The 20,077-nt window shown below is 36.2% G+C and overlaps 1 protein-coding gene across 1 annotated transcript in view; it reads right to left on the reverse strand.

Moving 5' to 3' along the window:
* Positions 1-13: 13 nt before the first annotated feature.
* The window catches only part of LOC116992265 (dedicator of cytokinesis protein 9-like), a 114,970-nt gene continuing 94,906 nt past the window's right edge, over positions 14-20,077 (reverse strand). The window contains 19 exon segments of the mRNA XM_033051720.1: positions 14-172; positions 1,336-1,526; positions 2,304-2,514; positions 3,286-3,432; positions 4,218-4,253; positions 4,652-4,657; positions 4,911-5,024; positions 5,374-5,496; positions 8,756-8,862; positions 11,387-11,444; positions 13,180-13,292; positions 13,295-13,351; positions 13,354-13,393; positions 13,532-13,645; positions 14,251-14,433; positions 14,743-14,765; positions 14,768-14,879; positions 16,550-16,665; positions 19,450-19,586. Of these exon segments, the coding sequence (XP_032907611.1) occupies positions 14-172; positions 1,336-1,526; positions 2,304-2,514; positions 3,286-3,432; positions 4,218-4,253; positions 4,652-4,657; positions 4,911-5,024; positions 5,374-5,496; positions 8,756-8,862; positions 11,387-11,444; positions 13,180-13,292; positions 13,295-13,351; positions 13,354-13,393; positions 13,532-13,645; positions 14,251-14,433; positions 14,743-14,765; positions 14,768-14,879; positions 16,550-16,665; positions 19,450-19,586 (2,047 nt within the window).

Below are 20,077 nucleotides of genomic sequence, written 5' to 3' on the forward strand. Positions count from 1 at the left end.
CTTGGAAAAAAGGTCAGTTTTTTTCTTCCCTTCCCCCATCACCAAGAAATCCCAAACCTTCCATTCCATACCTAAAAACTTCTTTTAGGAGCTTTACTTTATTATCTGGATATCTTTTGGTGTTAGTGTCATCTAAGAAAGCTCTTGCATATGCTAATGGACCAGCATTAACCTAAAAAGAACAAGAATTAAAAAACAGTCTGATATGTGACATACTGTCTTGGCAATAACAGGTGCTATAGTGTTATTGGATTTGATTTTCTTATGAGAGTACATTGATTTAAAAAAGCTGGACTTAGAAAACAAGAATACTGCTAGAGTTGGAGCATTAGAGCAGAAGAGGTCTCTCAAGTGCTATAAACCTGTCCTGGCAAAAAGAAACCACTTCAATGATGTGGCAAAGAAACTGTGGATATTGCCAATCTGTCATCTCTGTTTATGAAATTAGGGAGGAAATGAGCTAAACCTATCACTGTTTGGTCTGTGTATCCAATGAAAACAGTTTTCCAAGCTGAGAATTCTGCAAAAACCTGCAGAACTTTAACTGTGCTTTTATGGCAGCTACGGGTGAAGTGGTTTCAATGACTTCTGACTCATTCTTACTATTCCTTCGTTTTACCAGTATGAGCCACTCCCTTCTCATCTCAAATAGCTTGACAACTTACTGATTCTGGAACCTGGTTTGCTTTCCCTTTTCTCTGAATATGATAGTTGGTCATATCAGATGACTGTGTTAACAGTTCCTTTGTTTCCAATCGTTTAAAATAAGAGAGCAGCCCTTTTGACACTGCATTTTTGAAGATCCTTTCATATTGCTTGTAAGTGCTACACCTGCTTCAGGTACCCTATTTGGTGAATCTCGTGGCCTCTTTATGCATTCCAGTTCCTGCCTGCCTTAAGGTAAAAGTCATGAACAATGAGATTTTCTATTATCATCTTCCTAAATATTATCACTCACTCTTTTCTCTCATAGGATTCTCACCAAAATATGCTAGACCTGCTGTGGGCAGACCTACAGCTAGGCAAAATATACCAATTTATCTTCAGGTTCATCTATTATCTTCTAGCAGTTTCAGCTTTACACCAAAATCTGGTGGGGCTTTGAATGCAACATGCTCCAGAGATGAATCTTAATTCTTTTGTGTAACTATCTCTGATCAGTTGTTTATATGAAATGCTTCCATTGCTTTTCCTATCAGGAAATAATTGCAGACATTGAGCATATTTCTAATTTAGGACACTCTTGCATGTACAGAATAGAAACCAATTATAAAATGCTATTTATATTTTTCAAGGACAGAAGCAAATGAAACAGCTGCATGGCAAAGGTCTTACCTGAACACTCACACTTCCCTGTAGCTTCAGCTGCAATTTGATCATATCTACTTCAGCTGAAGAGCAAAGCTGTCTAAGCTCTGCAACTTTTTTACTCATTTCATCAATGGCTACTTCAATTGGATTTAAATCGGTGTGGTGCTGGTACATCACTGGAATGCGCTTTTTTACATATGGGAAACAATGTATAGCTGTGGAAACAAGTTTAACACAGTCAGCTCACTATTGTGCACTTTAAGGCCAAAAGGTACAGAAATTTTTGAATCAAGGATTCAAAAGGATCCTTATCAAGTGCTTTGAGAGAATTTTATGCTAAAATTCATTTTGATGTATTTAGCTGCCCAATTTAATAACTTATAGAATTAGAAATACTAACAAATGGGCAGGGAAAGAAGACACTGAAATTTAAATAAGCACAGCATTATATGCATTACAGCAAAGACCACTGTCATTACTGCTACTAATAAACACCAAGAAATAAACCACTGCCAATTTAGTTTATATGAGAATTGTGAAAAGAATTGCTTAACATTCACAAATCTCAAAGAAGAGAAGAATCAAAAACAGTGAAGTTTTATTTTCTATTTCCTCACAAGTACTAGACAGCTATAAGTCACTTACTACTATAAAGTCACTTCATTATTATGAAGTCACTTATTTGTTTTTACAACCATACCAATACAGGAACACATACTTAACAGAGACAAACACAAAATAGCCTTTTTCTAAGAAAAATGAAAGCCAGACTCCAGATTCAGAATTCTGGAAGCTTAAGGAAAAAGAGATAATAACGTTGAGGATGCCCCACTGAAGAAATCAATCTGAAAAACCTACTTTTGGCCAAAAATAAGAAAAGGATTTTAGCTGACAGCTATAAAGGACTTAGGTGAAATGAAAAAACCCATACAGAACAAAATTAGACCATTTGAACTAATGCTTCCAGTCAAAGCAATCCATTACATTAGTACCTGTCAAAATAGTCCGTCGCTTACACTGCTCTTCTACTCCTCCTTGTCTTTTACCACCCTGAGTAAAGGGCATCTCAAACATAAAGCGACGAATGTTATGAGTCCTTTCAAAATCTGTTTTTCTTTCCTGCAGCTCCTTTTCTTCAAAGTATGGAATTACGTGTGTAACTTGAATATATGCGTATTTTGAGTCTAAATCCTTAGGATTTACCTTAAAAACAGGACAAGAAAAATCAAATAGTACATTGTGAATACAGGCATCTAATAGTCACACAACTCCCAGAAATTCAATTTGGTCTCTTAACCTCTGAATGATTGAAAACATGGGAAATGTTCATGCTTTCACAGTGGTTTCCTGTACTCAGTTTTTAACTGAAAGAAAGGAAAAGACAGCTAGAGGCATTACAGCACGTTGTGGATTTTTTGGTTTGGTTTGTTTAGTTTTTGGGTTTTTTTAACCACCCATGATCATGAAACTCAGCCCCTTCATCAAGTCCTCCTCTCCTTTTAAAGTTCCAGTATTGAAACCCACTATTGCTGCACTTTAAGGCCAAAAGGCACAGAAATTTTGAATCAAGGATTCAAAAGGATCCTCATCAAGGAACAAAATGAGCCAAGAAATTATACTAAGAGGAAATCACCATATAGTCTAAGGCTGAGGTGTGGAAAAGGGAAGAACTTCCAAAGAATGACTGTGCATGAAAGGACAAGAAATATAGCTGAAGTCAACACAGAATATGATCATAATCCTTCTAAGAAACAATTACTGTTTTGAGAGGTAACACTGCAGAAATTAAGGTTTTTGGTTTTTCTAAAAGGCATACATAGTAGGAGGTAATATTCTTCTCATGCCTTTCCAACAGTAGAGTTTTTAGTGCAGATGCTTCTGTGCCAAATGAGTAACAGACAGTGATCCCACAGCATTTCAAGTAAACTAGTGAAAGCAATATATAGATTTTTTAATAGAGAATAAAGATCGTACTTTGCCAGAATCTTGAATCATTTTTACATTTTCAGCTCCAAATTTGTCAGAGTAGAGTTTTTGGAGTCTTTGCGAAATTTCTGAAAGAGGTGTGAGTTTAGGCTCTTTATAGATATATTCCTTTCCATCTTCATCCTCAAAGAAACCCTGTAAGAAATGAAGTAATCAAAATCTTGGGGAATAAAACATATAGGGCAATGACTAAGATGGACATAATGCGTGTGGTTCAAAGGAAATAGGAACATTTAACATTAGTATTCAAGCAAACATAAATAGAAGACAGAAATTAAAATCTAAGTAAAAAGGTTTTCTAAGAGAATAAAAAACAACAGAAAAATGTAATTCTCTACTACAACATGAGTGAAAGATAATGGAAACATAGAGTTTAAATCTTAAAAGTTGGTAGCAATTCTATGGTGTGCCAAGCCTTTGAGATAAGTTTCCTTCACTTTATTTAAAAGTGAACTTGCAGCACTGTTTCACTTGCCAAAACAAGTAGCCTTGCCCAACAGGACTATTGATTCACAAGTGACTTTTTCAGCCAAAGTTTACACAAAAATAATCTGATTTTTTCCTTAGGTAGAAACAAAAAATAATCCATAGATGAAATTCAATTACTCAAACATAATAATTTTATGATGTACTATTGGTATATACTTGTTTTATTACACATACCACTGTTTTTAAAACCTCCACTAAATGCCCAATACATGGAAAGTGAAACAGTTCATTGGTTTAAAACAACAAGCCATGTTGAGTTTATGTTTGAAACCAGAAAATAAATAACTTTCATAAACAAAACAGACAAAATAGAAAAGCACAACATATCATGTATAAACACAGGCTAGATTGACAAAAACCCACACCAAACTAAGGTGAAATGCAGTAGTTTGTACTGCATTGCTTGCTTTGTAAGCAGTCACTGTAATTACCTCAACATCTGTTTCACTGTCTGTAAACTGGTATTGCTATAAAGTCATAAAAGACAACAGAATACATGTAAAATTATACTGCTCAGAGTATTTTACAATTCTCCATGCTCAGCTGGACAATTAAGCAACTGGGCTATGCATGTAGAGAGTGTATTACTTGATACTGCGTGATACCATAGGGATACAGAGGCATTCTAGACACATACCAGAGGATGTGAAGCTGCCCAATACACAGCCAGAACTTTGGTTTGAAGCATGCAATACTGATGCATAGAAAAGAGTGATCTGTTCTCTAAATGGAGCTTGATGTTACTTTTTGACTTGCAATGGCTATTATGCATACCAATCTAAGAAGCAGCCTTGCAAACCACACTGTAGCACTACAGACATTAAGTCAATGCATTGCTAAAAAACTGATGTTACAGAAAACTTACCGCTGCCTTAAGGTAGTAAACAAAAGAAGAAAAAAGGAAAAAAGGCAAAAAAATTTACTGAGGAAAATTGTAAGAATTTTACTGGAATTGATAAATTTTTTCAAACAAATTACTGACGGCGCTTCTTTATTTCACACAGAACACAGTCCTTGTGCTTTTCATGTCACTGTATCAATATAGATGATGAGAGAGTAAACCTTGTAAAATAAATGTAGGTTTTTCTTACTGCATAGAGCAGACCAGTGAAAGCAACACTCACTTGTCCAAAGAATGCCACCCTGAAATAAGTCCCCAGCAGCCTCTTGCCTGTATGCATAACTTCTGTAACTTTACTGTACGCTCGATGAAGGGTGTCATATAAGTGAGCAAGCCTCTAAAAGTAAAAAAACAATAATGAGGGAGAAGAACAAAGCAGAACTTTCCTATCTTAAAATAACAAATTATGTCCTTGTAGCCAGTAACAACTGCAAACCTTTTTTATTGAATGGTAGTATTAGGTTTATCACTTGTATCAGGATGACAAGATGTAAGACTAATTTTTAATTATTTATAATTTAAGAAAAAAATTTAATTATTTTAAATTAAAACAAACATTTTGACACATTCAAATTTCATTTACTATTTTAATACTCTTATTATGTGATTTCCAATGTGTCATGCAGTTAGACTTGAAAACTCTGCATTTTTTTCTTGCTCAAATTTACTTTTGATGAATTAAGTACCTCAAAATCTCTCCGTTTTTCATAAATGGGAATGATAAGTTTATATATATCAGCAATGAGTTCATAGCGTTCTGCCTTCCAGAGTCCATCAGCACACTGCTCCAACAATTCCATCAGCACATCCTAGATTTGGATACACATTTGAAAGTGTAAAAATTCAGTACTCATCAAAAGCACATAATTATACCAAAGTTCTTCCCAGTGAAAAAGCAAATCTTGTCTCAAATCAGAATTATCTACACTTAGTAGTTTAAGTATTGTGGCAATCAAAAATTGCTAAAAGGAAAGAAAACAAGACAGAATGGTCTGCGTGTACACACATACTCCTTGTATTCACAAACAGCATGTTTCTTTTAGATACTCCTAAAACTTCTTTGGACCTTCCTCTATCAATCTTGCATTAAGTGGTGAAGCCAGAAGCTGGAAAAAACTCCTTTCGTGCTTAGAAGCTACTCTATTGCAACTCCTTCTTCCTTTTGGTAGAGAACTAAGTCAGCCTAAAGACACCACAAAAAATAAAATTTTAACACTGCGAGCAAAGAGACTAAAAAATGGTACCCTTATGCATGTGCTGCAACAGAGTTTGAAACATTTCCTCCTTTCCCCAGTCCTTTTGGGGCTCTAAAGACTCCCCAGTGTCTCCATTCTCAGCAGCCAAGTGGTGACAAGTGACAGACCAGTGTCACTGCTGGATCACAAGGGCTGTCCACAAACACTGGTTTATGACACAAGTCCTAATTCAGACACCAGAGGGCATCCAGATGTAGCAAAGAAGTAAATTTTTGTTTACAAAAGGAAAATAACATAAAGAGCACAAGCCTCAACTGGGAGAGTGATAGGAAGGAGCAAAAGAACACAACATTTCCGAGCCAAGTCTCAATGTTTCTCCATTCTTGTGGTAAAAGTTTTTTCCAATATATGCAATCAGTTTCCTGGAACACCTGTGAGAACAGCCTCTTGCTCTTTAATGGTGCTCTTCTTGGAAAAGTCTGATTCTTCTACTAACCACCTTAGGAGCTGGACTTTTCCCAGTTTGTTGATACCTGTCTTGACTTTTGGGGGTCAGTGCTGGACACAAGGTTAGAGATGGGACTCCACAAATGCCAGGACAAAAGGGGAAAAACTCACTCCCCTCTGCTTCTTGAGTCAATCCTCTCAAACACAACACAGCCTGCCTTGGCTTTTGTTTCCACAAAGCCACACTGATGATTCCCATTCAATATGCTGTACACTAGAAAGAACTTCCAGGTCTTTCTGCAGAGCTGCTGCTTAGCCTGTACTGAGATTCTAATTTTTTTTTTTAGGTACAAGGCTTTGCATTTGTCTTTGTACAGCCTTGAGAGGACACTGTGCTCCTTCAAGGCTCTTTCATTTACCCATCTGCAAATCAGGATAATGCCTCTCATGGAACGTCACAGGCAAACAACTGATTCATGAAATACACACAGTAGCCTTGTTAAAAAGGAAAATCCCAAACTAAATTTTTTTTCTTTCATCTGGCTAGCGTAGATAACCCTGACCTCAGACACAATTACTTTAAATGACAACTAAATTGAGAATCCTAAAATTTCAATTTTTTAAAAGGAGAAACAATAATGTTTTAAGAAAAATTTCATTTCATTAGGAAGAGTTTTTATAATCTGGAGAATATGAAAGATATTTGTCCCTTTTAGAAACATGAAGAGATTCTCTTTGATCCTCCAATACTTGTAAATGCTTATTTGGAGATTTAACTCTAAAATAACTAGCAAAAAGGGAAATCTCAAGTTTTAAGGGAAGAAATTCCACATGGCTTGTTATCATGTATAGGAAGAATTCTCATCAGAGCATCATTTTGCTAAGTAGTAGTAAAATACAGCTTGAAAGAGGTTTCTGCTTTTTGACTTTTGTACTCAATTGATCTAATTTTTTTCTCAGACAATACAGTTCTGCTTACTTATGAACACACTGAGAAGACACTATTTATGAATATATTCCTGTTCCTGAAGGAACTGGACTACCTGTTCTGAAGCCCTTCTGAAATGATTTTTAGTCTGCTAAGGCCAAACAGTTCTTCCTTATCTTTACTCTTGTTATTATTGCTATTATTACTTCTCCCCTGTTACTACTTTTCTCATGTTTCAGATACCTTTCAGAAGAAATATTTGAATATTTCATCAGTTAGAGTACGTGGTTAAGTTTAAAAAGAGTTGCATACAGGGAAAAAATTTGGCTTGGTTTGATCCTTCTGCAAGTTGTACAGGCTTATAATTTCACTCTTGGCTTACTTCTGTCCCACGGAAATACTGAGAGATGGAAATAAATTTGTGTAGGGTTCAATGACCCAGAAAAAGCAGCATATTCTTTTTGCAGGGAGTGAGTAATGAGAAAAAGAATAAAGACATTCCAGTTTTAAAAAAATGCATAATAATTTAACTCTGACAAACAGTCTGGCAGGAAAACAGTGACAGAAATTTCCAACAAAACTTTCCATCAGCAGTAGTCACTAGAATTCCTGATCTTCAATAACTTACAGCAGCTTGCATTTTCCTTTAAGTAACATGCTAAATTTCTTGCTGGACCAAAAGAATCAATGATTTTAAAAAGACACCACAAAAATTGAGAAAAAAAATCCAACAAACCACAAAACAATTTGCAGAGTCAAATAATATTGTCACACAACTTTACCATACACTAATTAAAACACAAAAGAAAAAATTTTTGTTGTACAATTATGCTTACAAATCAGGGGGTTTTCCAATATGACTGGTGCCAGTAGTGGTCTGACCCTCTCTTCCACAAGTACACCAGGAAATACATTGTGCAGACATAGCTTTTCATAAGCAAGATTATTCACAATATTTTCATATAGGCTGCTTACTAGTAAAATTTACTGTAGAGCCAGCACAGATGGCTCAGCAAAGACACAAGGAGTGAAACTTAAGCCAGAAAAAGCACATGGACACAAGTCTGGTGTCAGTAAAACTGCTTCCATTGTTATGGCATATTTGCTTAGGGAAACTGTAAACAGCTGAAACCAGTGAACACATTTTCATGATTTCTGGTGGAATAATAGTCTAAATCCGAGTCAGTTTCACAAAACAACAGATTTTGCTAACTCTAATAAGTAACTCACATTAGTGTTCATTCTGCCAACTAGACTAAAATCCCACTTTGCTTTTATCCCAAAAATGGTGCTTAGTTGTTGTGCTACCACTATATTTATATGTATGTAGTACATTCTCTAAGTCTGGGACACCTCACAGAATTTTTTAATTTCAGCTGATCAAAAATCAATTATTGTACCCCTTATATCCGTAGTTCTCCAGACTGAAATGTAACATTTGCAGAAATTCCCAGCCCTTCCATGTAATTAAATTTTAATATTTTTATGTTTACTTACTTCATTGAAGTGAACATCTTGCATTCCAACATCCTCCATCATTGAAGCCTCTTCATCAATATTGGGTGTGATTACTCTGAAAGCAGTACAACCTTGCCTAAACATCCCTGTCATTGAAAAAGAAATATTGAGAAATTTAGTTTTCTCCGGCAGGATAACACTGGGCCATTTGTGATGCCAGACAAAGCAGAAGCCATGTTTAAATATACCTACCACCAAATAAATAAATATATCAGCCTTCCACTGCATGATTAAAATACAAGACCTTACATTACTGTGAATGTACAAACAGATTTGAAAAAACCCAAGAATATTAATATCTGGACCCTAACCTACCAAATTACAGTAATTTCACGAATACAAGCCGCAGCAATTTGACAAAAATTTTGGTGGAAACCCGGAAGTGCAGCTAATAGTCGGGTGCGGCTAATATATTAATAATTTTCTGACATTTACAACCCCAGACGTGCCTACCAGAGTGCCGAGCCAAGCACCGGCCAGTAAAAGCCGGCATTTCGCAATTGTTACAGTGTTACCGTGTTGCCCTGGCTCCCTGCAGGCAGCACGGGGGGCAGGGAGAGAGGCGGGAGAGCTCTCTTTCCTCCTCTGCTGCAGCCCAGGGGAGGAGGGGGGGGGGGCGCCGCCATTGCCGCGGCCCGGGGAGCCGACGGGGGGGGGCGCCGCCATTGCCGCGGCTCGGGGAGGAGGCAGGGTGTTTTGTCCGCGCCCGCCGCCGGCGCCACGGGCGCGGGAAAGCTCCGTCGCCGCCCGCCGCCGCTGCCGTAGGAGCGGGGGGAGCTCCGTCCCTGCCTGCCACCGCGGGGAAGCGCCGACCCGGGGTGACCGAGCCCAGTGGCAGCGGCAGCCGGCCCCGAGCGGCAGCACCGGGCTGGGCCACCTGGCCCCGTCGGCAGCCCCTAGCGGGCCGAGCCTGCACAGCCTTAGCTCAGCCAGTATCCCCGCCCTCCCGCGGTTCTGTTACTAATTGCACGCGGGTCCTCGCTGCGAACGACAGAGCGGCTTATATTCGTGTGCGGCTTATCTATGGACAAAAACCAAAATGTTTGCCAACCCAGAGATGCGGCTTATACTCAGTGCGGCTTGTATTCGTGAATTTACTGTAAGTAGTGTCTGAATCTTCCTACTTTATCTTATATTTGTGTCTAATCTACTCCACCCTAAGGTACTCAAGGTAGCTTTTGCAGTATTTAATTAAACTGTCATGAAATCATGGTGGAACTGCGTACAGGGGCAGGACCTGACATGGCATTTTTTCCAGTCTGAACAATGTGAATGACATTAACCATAAAAATGTTCAAGGGATGGCATACCAGATCATACAAACACAGAAAATCAGGAAAAAACCTACCCAAAATACCAATTTAATTTCCTTTACTGAAAAAAATAATAAAAATAGAGTATAGAATGTTCCAACATGAAGCCCATGTCTTTTATTCATGTTGTTTAGCTCTTTTTTGATTACATCAGATGCTGAATTAAGAAAAGAAGATTTTCCGTGTCAATTAAAACCTCAAGGATGATCAATAAATATTATGGAAGCATAAGGATTTGCACATATTTATTTTACAGATCATTCCTACAAAGATTCTTTCTGCTCAGTTAGGAGTTCTGACCATCAGAGGTTTTACTGAATGATGGATTACTCAAATGGAAGGGGGTTTTCCTTTTCTTAGAAGTATCATAGGTAGAAGTTTGACCTTCTGTATTACTGAGAGGAAATAAATTTTATATAACAGTATACAAAATAACACCTGAAGGACTCACAAATTAATAGCGACACAGTAATTTGTCCTAGGAGCTTATTTCAGATTTGGTCTCAGAGAAGATTCTGAAATCACTGGGGCAAAGAAAATAGCCTATACACTACACAAGCCTTTGGCAAGAAGCACAAGAACAGTGACAAATACTCTTTTAGACTCATGATTTTGCTTCATTTTGCAAAGGTAAAACTAAAAAGCTGTGAACATGAATTTGCCCAAATCCAAAACATTATCTCAACATCATAATCAGTTATAACAGATTCCTGCAATTTTCTTTGAGAGAGTTCTTTTTCTTACTATAAGCCATATCTCAAATCCCTGACTGAGAACTCTTCTGATCCTATAGATGAAAGGTAGTTTTCTACCCTATCTCAAGGGTCATCAGAATCCACTTTTACAAACAGCTGTTGGCACAGAATATACCACAACAAGGTGAAACATCCTGAGCACTATTATCATTGACTGCACATCTGAAAATTTGTACAAATTTATTCTGACTCCTCTGGCAATGCCAGGTTTCCCTAGAGGCAGAGAGAGACTGACTACTTGTAGAACAAAATATTCCCAGACAACTTTGCTTTAGGGAGGGTCTGACTTGAGCTATTAGCAGCTGTGGTGTAAAACTGAAATTTTTACTTTCCAAAAATTTTACTTTGCCTTCATCTGTAATGCTGCCCCTTAGATATGCAAGTACACTCCTAACTATGCGAGTATGCTACCTGGCTAGGTCAGAATTTTTCCCCCGACGAACACTGAAATACCTACAACTTCCTCAAGGAAATTATTTATTTTCCCAAAGTCTAATAAAAAATATATTTGAAAACGTTAAAATAAGGTTTCCAAATCATACCTTTTCGTGTGAGATATTCTGCAACCAGTGCTGCTACATGGACATAGCACATTGCTGCCTGAAACAGAAACAGCAACAATCTTTTAAAATGCAATTAAAATTGTACTATTAAAAACAAGGTATATAAGAAGAGGCAATATCTTCAGTTTTCCTTTTTGCTGCTTTGCAGGAGACATTCTATGACTACTGTAAGAATTCTCCACCTCACTGATGTAAAACAGTAATTGTGCAAGTGCACTCACTCCTTCTTAACCAGAGCGCTGAGTGGCACGGACAGCGGGTCACAATCTAAGAGTGAGTCACAAATCACAAGGTAGGAACATCATGCTGTAATAAAACAAGTGAATCTCACATTGAGAGTGAAGTATTTTAAATGTTAAGCTATTCATGATTCTACTTAACATTTGGTAGCCCTTCTGCTAACCTGTTTTGTCAGCTTTTTTTTGGCTCCAGAACAAGAAAAATGCAGAAGAAACTGGTGACAGGCCCTTTGAAAACAGCATGAGAGAGCTGACTTAAGAATGGAATTTGAAGGAACTTGGTTGGTGCAGTTTGGAAAACAGAAAAAAAAAAAGAAGAGGGACAGAATAATTTTCAGATATCCGAGATTTTTTATGTATTTGACACTGATCACTTTTCTCCACACAAAGGGGGGGAAAAAAAGTAATTTGAGATTCCTGTTTTATTAAAAAGGCTCAGGCTGAATTTCAGCAAAGTGTTACTCTAACTGTAACTATCAGTTGAACAGCTTAAATATGGAGGCTGCACAACCTCAAACAATGGACATCAAGGAAAAAGGTTAGAATCTGCCAGAAATTCTAACTCGTACTCTGTATCGAGTTGAACTTGATGGTTTGCAGACATCCGCATCTAGTTGCACAGTCAAAGATTCTAAAATTTTAATAAAATAATTTAAAAACGTAACTGAAAAGGACTAAAACACCTTGTCTTCTCAGATAGCTGAAGCTGTTCAGTTCAAAGCTCAGTTCAGTTCATTAGCTGTTCATGCTAATAGCAGAATAATGCGTATGCCTTCTGTGTTGCTAACATATAGGAGAATTCTAGTACTAAGAACTGAGTTAGGAAGATAGCACCTTCTATTTCTTGGAGATCTTTACTTATTCACATGATGCTCATTTTAACAGATGTTTATGAAATGCAATGATTTCATACAAAGCAATTTACTTTCAGATGGAAAAACCTTCCAGAAAGAGACAAAATTAATCTGTATGCAGTTAAAATGTTAATGTCTCCTTAAGACATATAACAATCCCCACACCCAATTCTCCTTTTGGCTAGAAGTGAATATTTTAAGAGCACAGTTAAATCAGAAAGCTTTCCTTTTCTCAAACAACACAAGAAATTATTTGTCAATTTCAAGAACATTAGGAGTTTTTTTACTGAGTATTTGGAATAAAATCAAGCTAATTCTGTAAAGGTAACTAGAGGAGAATTCAAGGAGTGGCTTTAAGCGTTTAAGCAAGTAATAACAAAGATATTTTTAAACAAAAGGCCTCTCTTCCATGGCTTGCACTGTGCATTCCATTCTTAGTAGTGTGTCAGCTATAGCAGTTAAACATGTTCCTTACATTAATAACCAGAAATTACTTACAGATGTACTTGGGTAGGACTAAAAATTATCAGTTATGAAATCAATCCAGTAACAATTCAAAAATTCTTAAGAATAGATATTATGTTACACGCTAACAACTACATATAGTGCATTCCCTTTCTATAAAGATAAGCTTAAGCTTATTAGAGAGCTAAAACTAATTTGATTTTTTTTCTCTTACCTCTGAAAGATCTCCATTTTTAACATGGATCCTTGCCATGCTGTCTAACCATGTCTTCCTCAGTTCAGGTGTGCTAGCATAAGACTTTGCCAAGCTGTACTGGAGGTCTACAGCATCTCTGGATCATTCTCATGTTCCTTCATCTGAGCCGTAGCCATCAGTACTGTACGAATCGTTTGGTTAAATCCTTAACATCAGAAGGGAATGTAGTGTGCTAAAACATGGAAAAGTCAGGTTAACTACTATGCTTCCTAGTCATTGCCCAACAAAATGATAAAACATAACTGAAAAGATGCTATGGAAGAGTCTTCAAGCATCCTTCAGCAGTATGGAAATAAGAATAAAAACAGACCTTAATAATTCTGTCGTTATTGGCACAATTGTTGATGATGGAAAGAGACTGCTGAAATCTAGTTCCTCCAATTCCAACCACATCAGCAATTAACTGGCTTACTGAAATAATAACCTTCAGAGAAAAATATCTTGTTAGTGCATACTTCATTAAATACCCTTGAGATGTACCTATGAGGCAATTACAAAGGAAGTTTTGGTCTTTTTAATTGAAAAATTATTCTCCTAAATAAAATAATGTTTGGGCTTTTTTTAGCAATTACCTGTACAGTAACATAGGCAAGATAAAACAGGCTTGTGTAAATTCAAGACACGACTGACTGCCAGGTGAACTAGCCAGAGGTCATTAAACTGGCAAACTACTGTTCCCAGCTTTGTCAGGACACACAATTTTCTAATTATTTGTTTTATTTTATGCTTGTTGCTGCATTCTTTTCCTTCTTCAGATGCAACAGGGTACACCATTTAACAAACAAAATAACATCTACAAAACAGAATGTTTGTACTGACAAAATTTATTTCCTACAAAACACAGGGTCATCCAACTGTTTCTAAGTATTTCCTTATACTGAATACATTTTTATGGCCATCTTCTCTTCTTACTCTTAGTACAAGCCTTGCTTGAACCCCAAATAAATTCTTTGAAGCCTTCTGACATGGCTTTGTACACTGATATGCAACTGTGTATCTATAATATTTTAAAAAATTGTATATACTAACTTGCAGATGTGTTCGAACAAAAGATTTCTTCCCTGTGTAGTCAAAATTATTTCTCATCAAAAAGTACAGTAACTGCGAAGCTTCATTGCGAATTGAACTCAGCTTGGAATTACAGTACTTCAGAATTTCATAGCACAGTGCAGAACACATATCAGCTCTACCTTCATAAAATGTAGAGGGAAACTGTGGAAAAAGAAGAAAACAAAGAATTTACCCATTAAATCTAGAGTCAAATCTTGATAAAATTAGCATGTCAAGATAAACACAAATATATTCATATCCTAAAACTGGGGAAAAAACAAGAGTTAGAGTAGTTCATGACACAAAACAATTTTTACAGCAAATCAAAGGACAAGCATTCCACACTGTTGAGATCAGATCAGTTATTCACCAATTTCATTTTGGGATGTTAGTTCTCAAATTCTTATACAGTATGCTGCTAACTGAAGAACTGGACAAGTACTTGAAGATTAATTTTTAAAAACTTCTTACCTTGTAAATAAGTGCCCTTAAGCACTGAATACATTTTTCAATGCTGTTTCAGACTGATTCTTTTGAAGGAAGCAGAGGTATACATCAAATACTTTCTTCATCAGTGGATTATGTCCGTGATCAGTCAGTAGCTGATTCTTTAAAATGATAGCAAGAATTTAGGAGTTTTGTACAGAAATACATTTATACTACTCTAAGAACATAAACAGATCATCAAAAACAGGACATTCAAAAAATATAACCTCTATGGCATTACCAAGATATTTAATAATACACACATACCTGAATTCTAATTACATATCACTAACGTTTCATTAATTTTGCGTATAAAGGAAGTGCTGCCTTCTGAACAGACTTATAGAACACCATTGTTAGTATCAGTTGTTAATTAAATCCATTACTATTAATAGCTTTTTGAGAGGCACATTCATAGTATTGACAGACTTTGCTTACACTGGCTTTAGCAGCTCAGACAGGAGAATTTTCTCATTGCAGTTATCTCCTACTACAGTGTGATTCTACAAGGTCTTGCCCCTTCTGCAACTCACCTGGGTGCACTCACTCCACTCTTCCTTGTCCTTACTGTATACAGGTCTCCAAAGGAGTGGAAGGGGGTGGGCTAAGACTGGACATAAGGAGGAGTTTTTCTACACTGTGGGTGCAGAGGTAACAGGGCAGGCTGCCTTGGTAAGTAGAGGATGCCCACTTCCTTGGAAGGTTTTTCAAGGCCAGGCTGGATGGGGCTTTGAGCTACCAAGTCTAGGGAGTTGTTGCTGCCCATGCAGGGGGGTGAACTAGAAGATCCATCAAAGTCCCTTACTACCCAAAACATCATATGACTCTGATTTTATGTATTTTAGCGTAGTTTATTGAACAGAAGCTCCTGATTCTTCTACGTGAGACTATCCTGGCATACTCTTTCCTACTTTCTCGATATACAACACACAGAAACCTTGAAGGATTGTGATTCCAAACATGAGTTGATAATAAAAGGATTAATGTTCCTTCCTCTTTACATCTTTATAGCTAGGTATCTTAATTTTCAATTCTGTCACCAGAATTCTGTGAACAGAACTGGCTCTGAACTCCATTAATTAAATTACCAGAAAAATGGATCTCATTGTAAATAAGCTCATGTTTTCATAACTAAAGATAATTTGAATCTTCAAGCAAGAATCTGGATGTACTGCCACAATTAGTGCAGAAACAAGCTAGAGTTATCTCTCCTTTTTATGGCTTTGATTTTAAAGTCTGGAAAACCTCAGAAAAACAGCCAAGAGGTAAGTAAGTGAGTGTGCTACATAAAGATTCCACAGGAGAGATACAGTAACTGATACAACTAAAAGAAGCCTTATTAGGGGACAAATGGAAAAAAGTTACAGAAGAGGAACACACAAATCACTGTTAAGGAGTGCATTACTGTAATAAGCAGCCAGTTCAATATGAAAGTCTGAGAGTCTCCAGTTATGGTTTTGCCATAGATCTTTCACCGCAGGTGGCCTTTAAAAGCCACTTTTACCACTAATACTAGGTAGACACCAAAGCTTCCAGAACAATTTTTAAGCTAGACTGAGGAAGTAGCTTTTCCCACAGATTACTGCTGGTTTATGATGTGTAGCTGAAGCCAAAGCACTTTGTTGCAAGATATTATCAGTTTTACACAAAAATAATAAAGTACAACACTAGAGAAGCTAAAATTAGCAATGCTATTTAATTTGACTAAAAAATATAATTAAGAAATAGCTTTTAAAAGTATTTCATCTCTAAGATACTTATGGCAAAAGTTAACACCAAGTCATGAACAAACCTTAAAAGCCATTGTGAATAATGACAGAGTGTCCAGAATTGTAATGCAAACTTCAGTGGCAGTATTTGCTTCAAGTAAAGACTGGTGAAGGACATCTGCATCTGAATGGCCATAGCCTACAGAAATTCCAAATGAAGTGTAAGTGCTGGATAGACTCATTTAAATGATTCTTATTTCCAAAAGTCTTGCTGAACTAGGAAAAGATTAACAGTGAAAAGCCTGACAGAAGTTAGTGTTCAATACAGGAAAACAATTAATACGCATTTCAATAGTTTCAAATACAGTCAGATAATTATTCTAACAAAATCTGCATGGGATCATAAAATATATTAAGCAAGAATTTAAATACTAGAAGCATTAAACAGCAGTTAAATATGATGTGATAGTTCATATATATGTGCATGTATACACACATGTATATATATATAAAACTACACAGTTGTATATATATATACACACATATATTGATAAGTAGTGCAGTAGGATGAAGTTACAGCTGAAAATATGTAATTTTGTAATTTAGTGATGTTACAATGGTCTCAAAGTTAATCACAAGTTAACCAGGATAAAAATACAAAACAGTAAGAGTTGAAGGAATACAATCCTGTACTTATATGCAGTTTAACACCCAAGTAAAGAATTCTACTCTTGTAGCAATACAGTGCCATAGCTCCATATTTAATAAAAACATTCTATCACTTCTAGCTCCACAGTGTATTTTAATAATTTTAAAAACATATCCTGCTTCAGCACTGATAATAACATGTCACTTATGTTCCCTAACCTGGTCATTAAGCACCAGATTGACAAATGTGACTGGGTTGCTTTATAAAAATTTGGTCTGGATCACATTTGTATGTTAGATTTGCAGACAATTTAGCATCACTAAATCAACTACAAGGATGACAAACTTGCTGAGATCAAGTAAAGAACAGAAGAAATGCCATACACTTTTATAATGACACCTGGCCACTTCTTTCTGCACCTTCCTGCTTCCCTGGCTGAACTACGCATGTAACCACCAGTGTGTGTACTTGTAACCATCAGTTTCTTCAGATTTATACATTCTTTCTTTAAGCACAAAACTATGCTGAAATTTCTCAAGAGATGAAAGGTATCACCTATACAGTATTTCAGTTCTGTTTCTAGCTTAGGTGGTTAGAAAGGGAGAAAATAAGTTTACAATTCACACTAATAGACAACTATCTTGCCAAAGAATCTTGATTTTAGAAAAAAGAAAAGCAACCATTTCCACCAAACGCTTCCTTTCTTTAAGTATCCCACACAAAATATCTACAAGATTATTCAAGCTCTCAATGCTACTTTGGATAGAGGCAGACTGACAATTAAACAAAATGGAAGTTAACAACAAGACCAAAGATATAAAAATCAATTTCACACTTGATGTGGTTTTTACAGTACAATATTTTCAATTCATAAAACCTTGGTCAATGTATAATATTCTGATATTTATTAACTGTCTTAAAAAAACACCTATTATCAGTTTAGTTATCTGAATAAGACACCTTCCTTCATAAGTTCCTTCACTTGGAAAAGAACAGAAAGTTTCTTTTGAAATAAGCATGCATTTTTTAAAATCTTTCAGCTCACTGTTTCCTAAAAAATCAGTAAACATTGCCAAGTTCTGAAAGCATGAAATCTCTCTTTGCACAGGGATGTTTATCACAGGGATCTGTTTATCTTTTTTTTTTTTTTTTAAAAAAGCAGTCTTTATCTGCGAAGTATTATACTGTATTGAATGTGTAGCCACATGGTGTAAAGGCTTTCTTTTATGTATCAACAACCACATAGAAATTATGATGATACAGCAGTAGCAGACTGATTACAAGGCAAAAAAAGTAATTTTCACAGACATACATGTCTGACATTTTATTTCTTAAATTTAAACAGATGTGATAATACATTTATGAATAGAGAGGTTTTGTGGGATTATTTTTTCACTTTTACACAATAATGTGATAAGTCTTGTGCAACTGGGCTAAGTTTTGCTTAATATTACAGAAAAAGAGCTAAAAGATTTTAAGGGACAGTTAGATAGGCTTTGAGAAATCAAAGAATGAACACAGTTAAAATACAGTTAAAAAATTGTTTTACTGCAAACAACTCTTTCCAGTACCAGTGTTGTATTTTACTGAATTAGTCAACCAGTTTCACTGTTTTTGAAGCTGAAAATTGAAAAATGGTGCTTTAGAATACTTTACATGAAGTATATTGCAATTTAGAAGCAGAATGTTTAAAAAGATAGGCCACAAGCAGATTTAGTTTTCAATACAGCAGTCTATACAAGCTGACTTCAACCTGATTAAATCTTACCATTGTCTACAGAAATTCCAAGAATACTTGATATCTTTCTCACACTGAAAACAGAAAAATCACTTCATTATTGGACGCTTTTTCACTTCCAGTCAAACTAAATCATGGGCTCACAATCTTTGTAGAAATTCTAAGAAATTTGTTTCTCCTTAGGGGATGTCAAAACATGGAGATATGGTCAGAATACATGTATTTCATTTCAGACTAGTAATTTGTAAGATCATGTTGGGAAAAAAATTGAAGCTTAATAAAGCCAATACAAAAAAAAAAAAAAGTAGATTTTGTTACTATGTGCAGCATAAGTTTGAGGTGTTTGTAACTAAAAGAAAATATTAAAAAACAGTTTTTAAGATACACTGTAGTTAACCATGCTCCATGTTATGGCATCAGTCAGCAGTAATTGTTCTATCACAAAGCAGAGAACAGACCATCAACTGCTTCCAGCTATTTGCTTGACCTGGAACAGTAAAAGTCATTTGGGATGCACTGGTGTGGCCTCTGGGACCTGTCTCTGGTGTTGTGGTACTGGTTGAGGATGACAGATGTTATCATGTCATGAGACTTACTGTGGTTAAAAGTGAGAGAGTTATCCAGGCTGCTCAGCTGCTGCAATCTGGCATGCATCATTCCTGTTCTGTTACGGGAAACAGGCAATGTCTGAGATTTTCGATCATGAACTATGGATCCTAACCCCTCCTGGTTCCTGCAAGATGGGTGAAATGGGATAGAAGCAAAAGTTAGACATGTCAAACTGCAGCAAGAGAGAAGTGCTGTTAGTTAAGCACAAGAAGTTTTACAGAAAGAATTATAACGCAACCTATTCAGTGTTTTCTTTATCAAACAAAAATAGGTAGCTTAAAAAAAGCATCACAGCAAACTCTTTCTTAAAACCCTCAAAGCATGAAAGCAAAAGCACACGGGCAGACCACTCTTGAAGTGCTAAATTTACTTCAGAGCTTTCAGAAAAAAAATTTGCAAACATAAATATTCTGAAAATATTCAGAACCCAAAACTAAATCCTCTATTTTGATTGCAAAAAACTTTAGCAAAAAAGTTAGCACAGCAGTAAAATTAGGAAAAGCACACATGCAACAGGAGAGCAGGAATTAAACTGAGATAGTATCATATATTTCTTACCCAAGCAGGAAGGGAGAACGAGCCATAGACTTTGTTAAATTTGCAGCAATCAAATGA

This window comes from Catharus ustulatus, chromosome 2 (assembly GCF_009819885.2).
Source record: "Catharus ustulatus isolate bCatUst1 chromosome 2, bCatUst1.pri.v2, whole genome shotgun sequence".
Taxonomy (NCBI): Eukaryota; Metazoa; Chordata; class Aves; order Passeriformes; family Turdidae; genus Catharus; species Catharus ustulatus.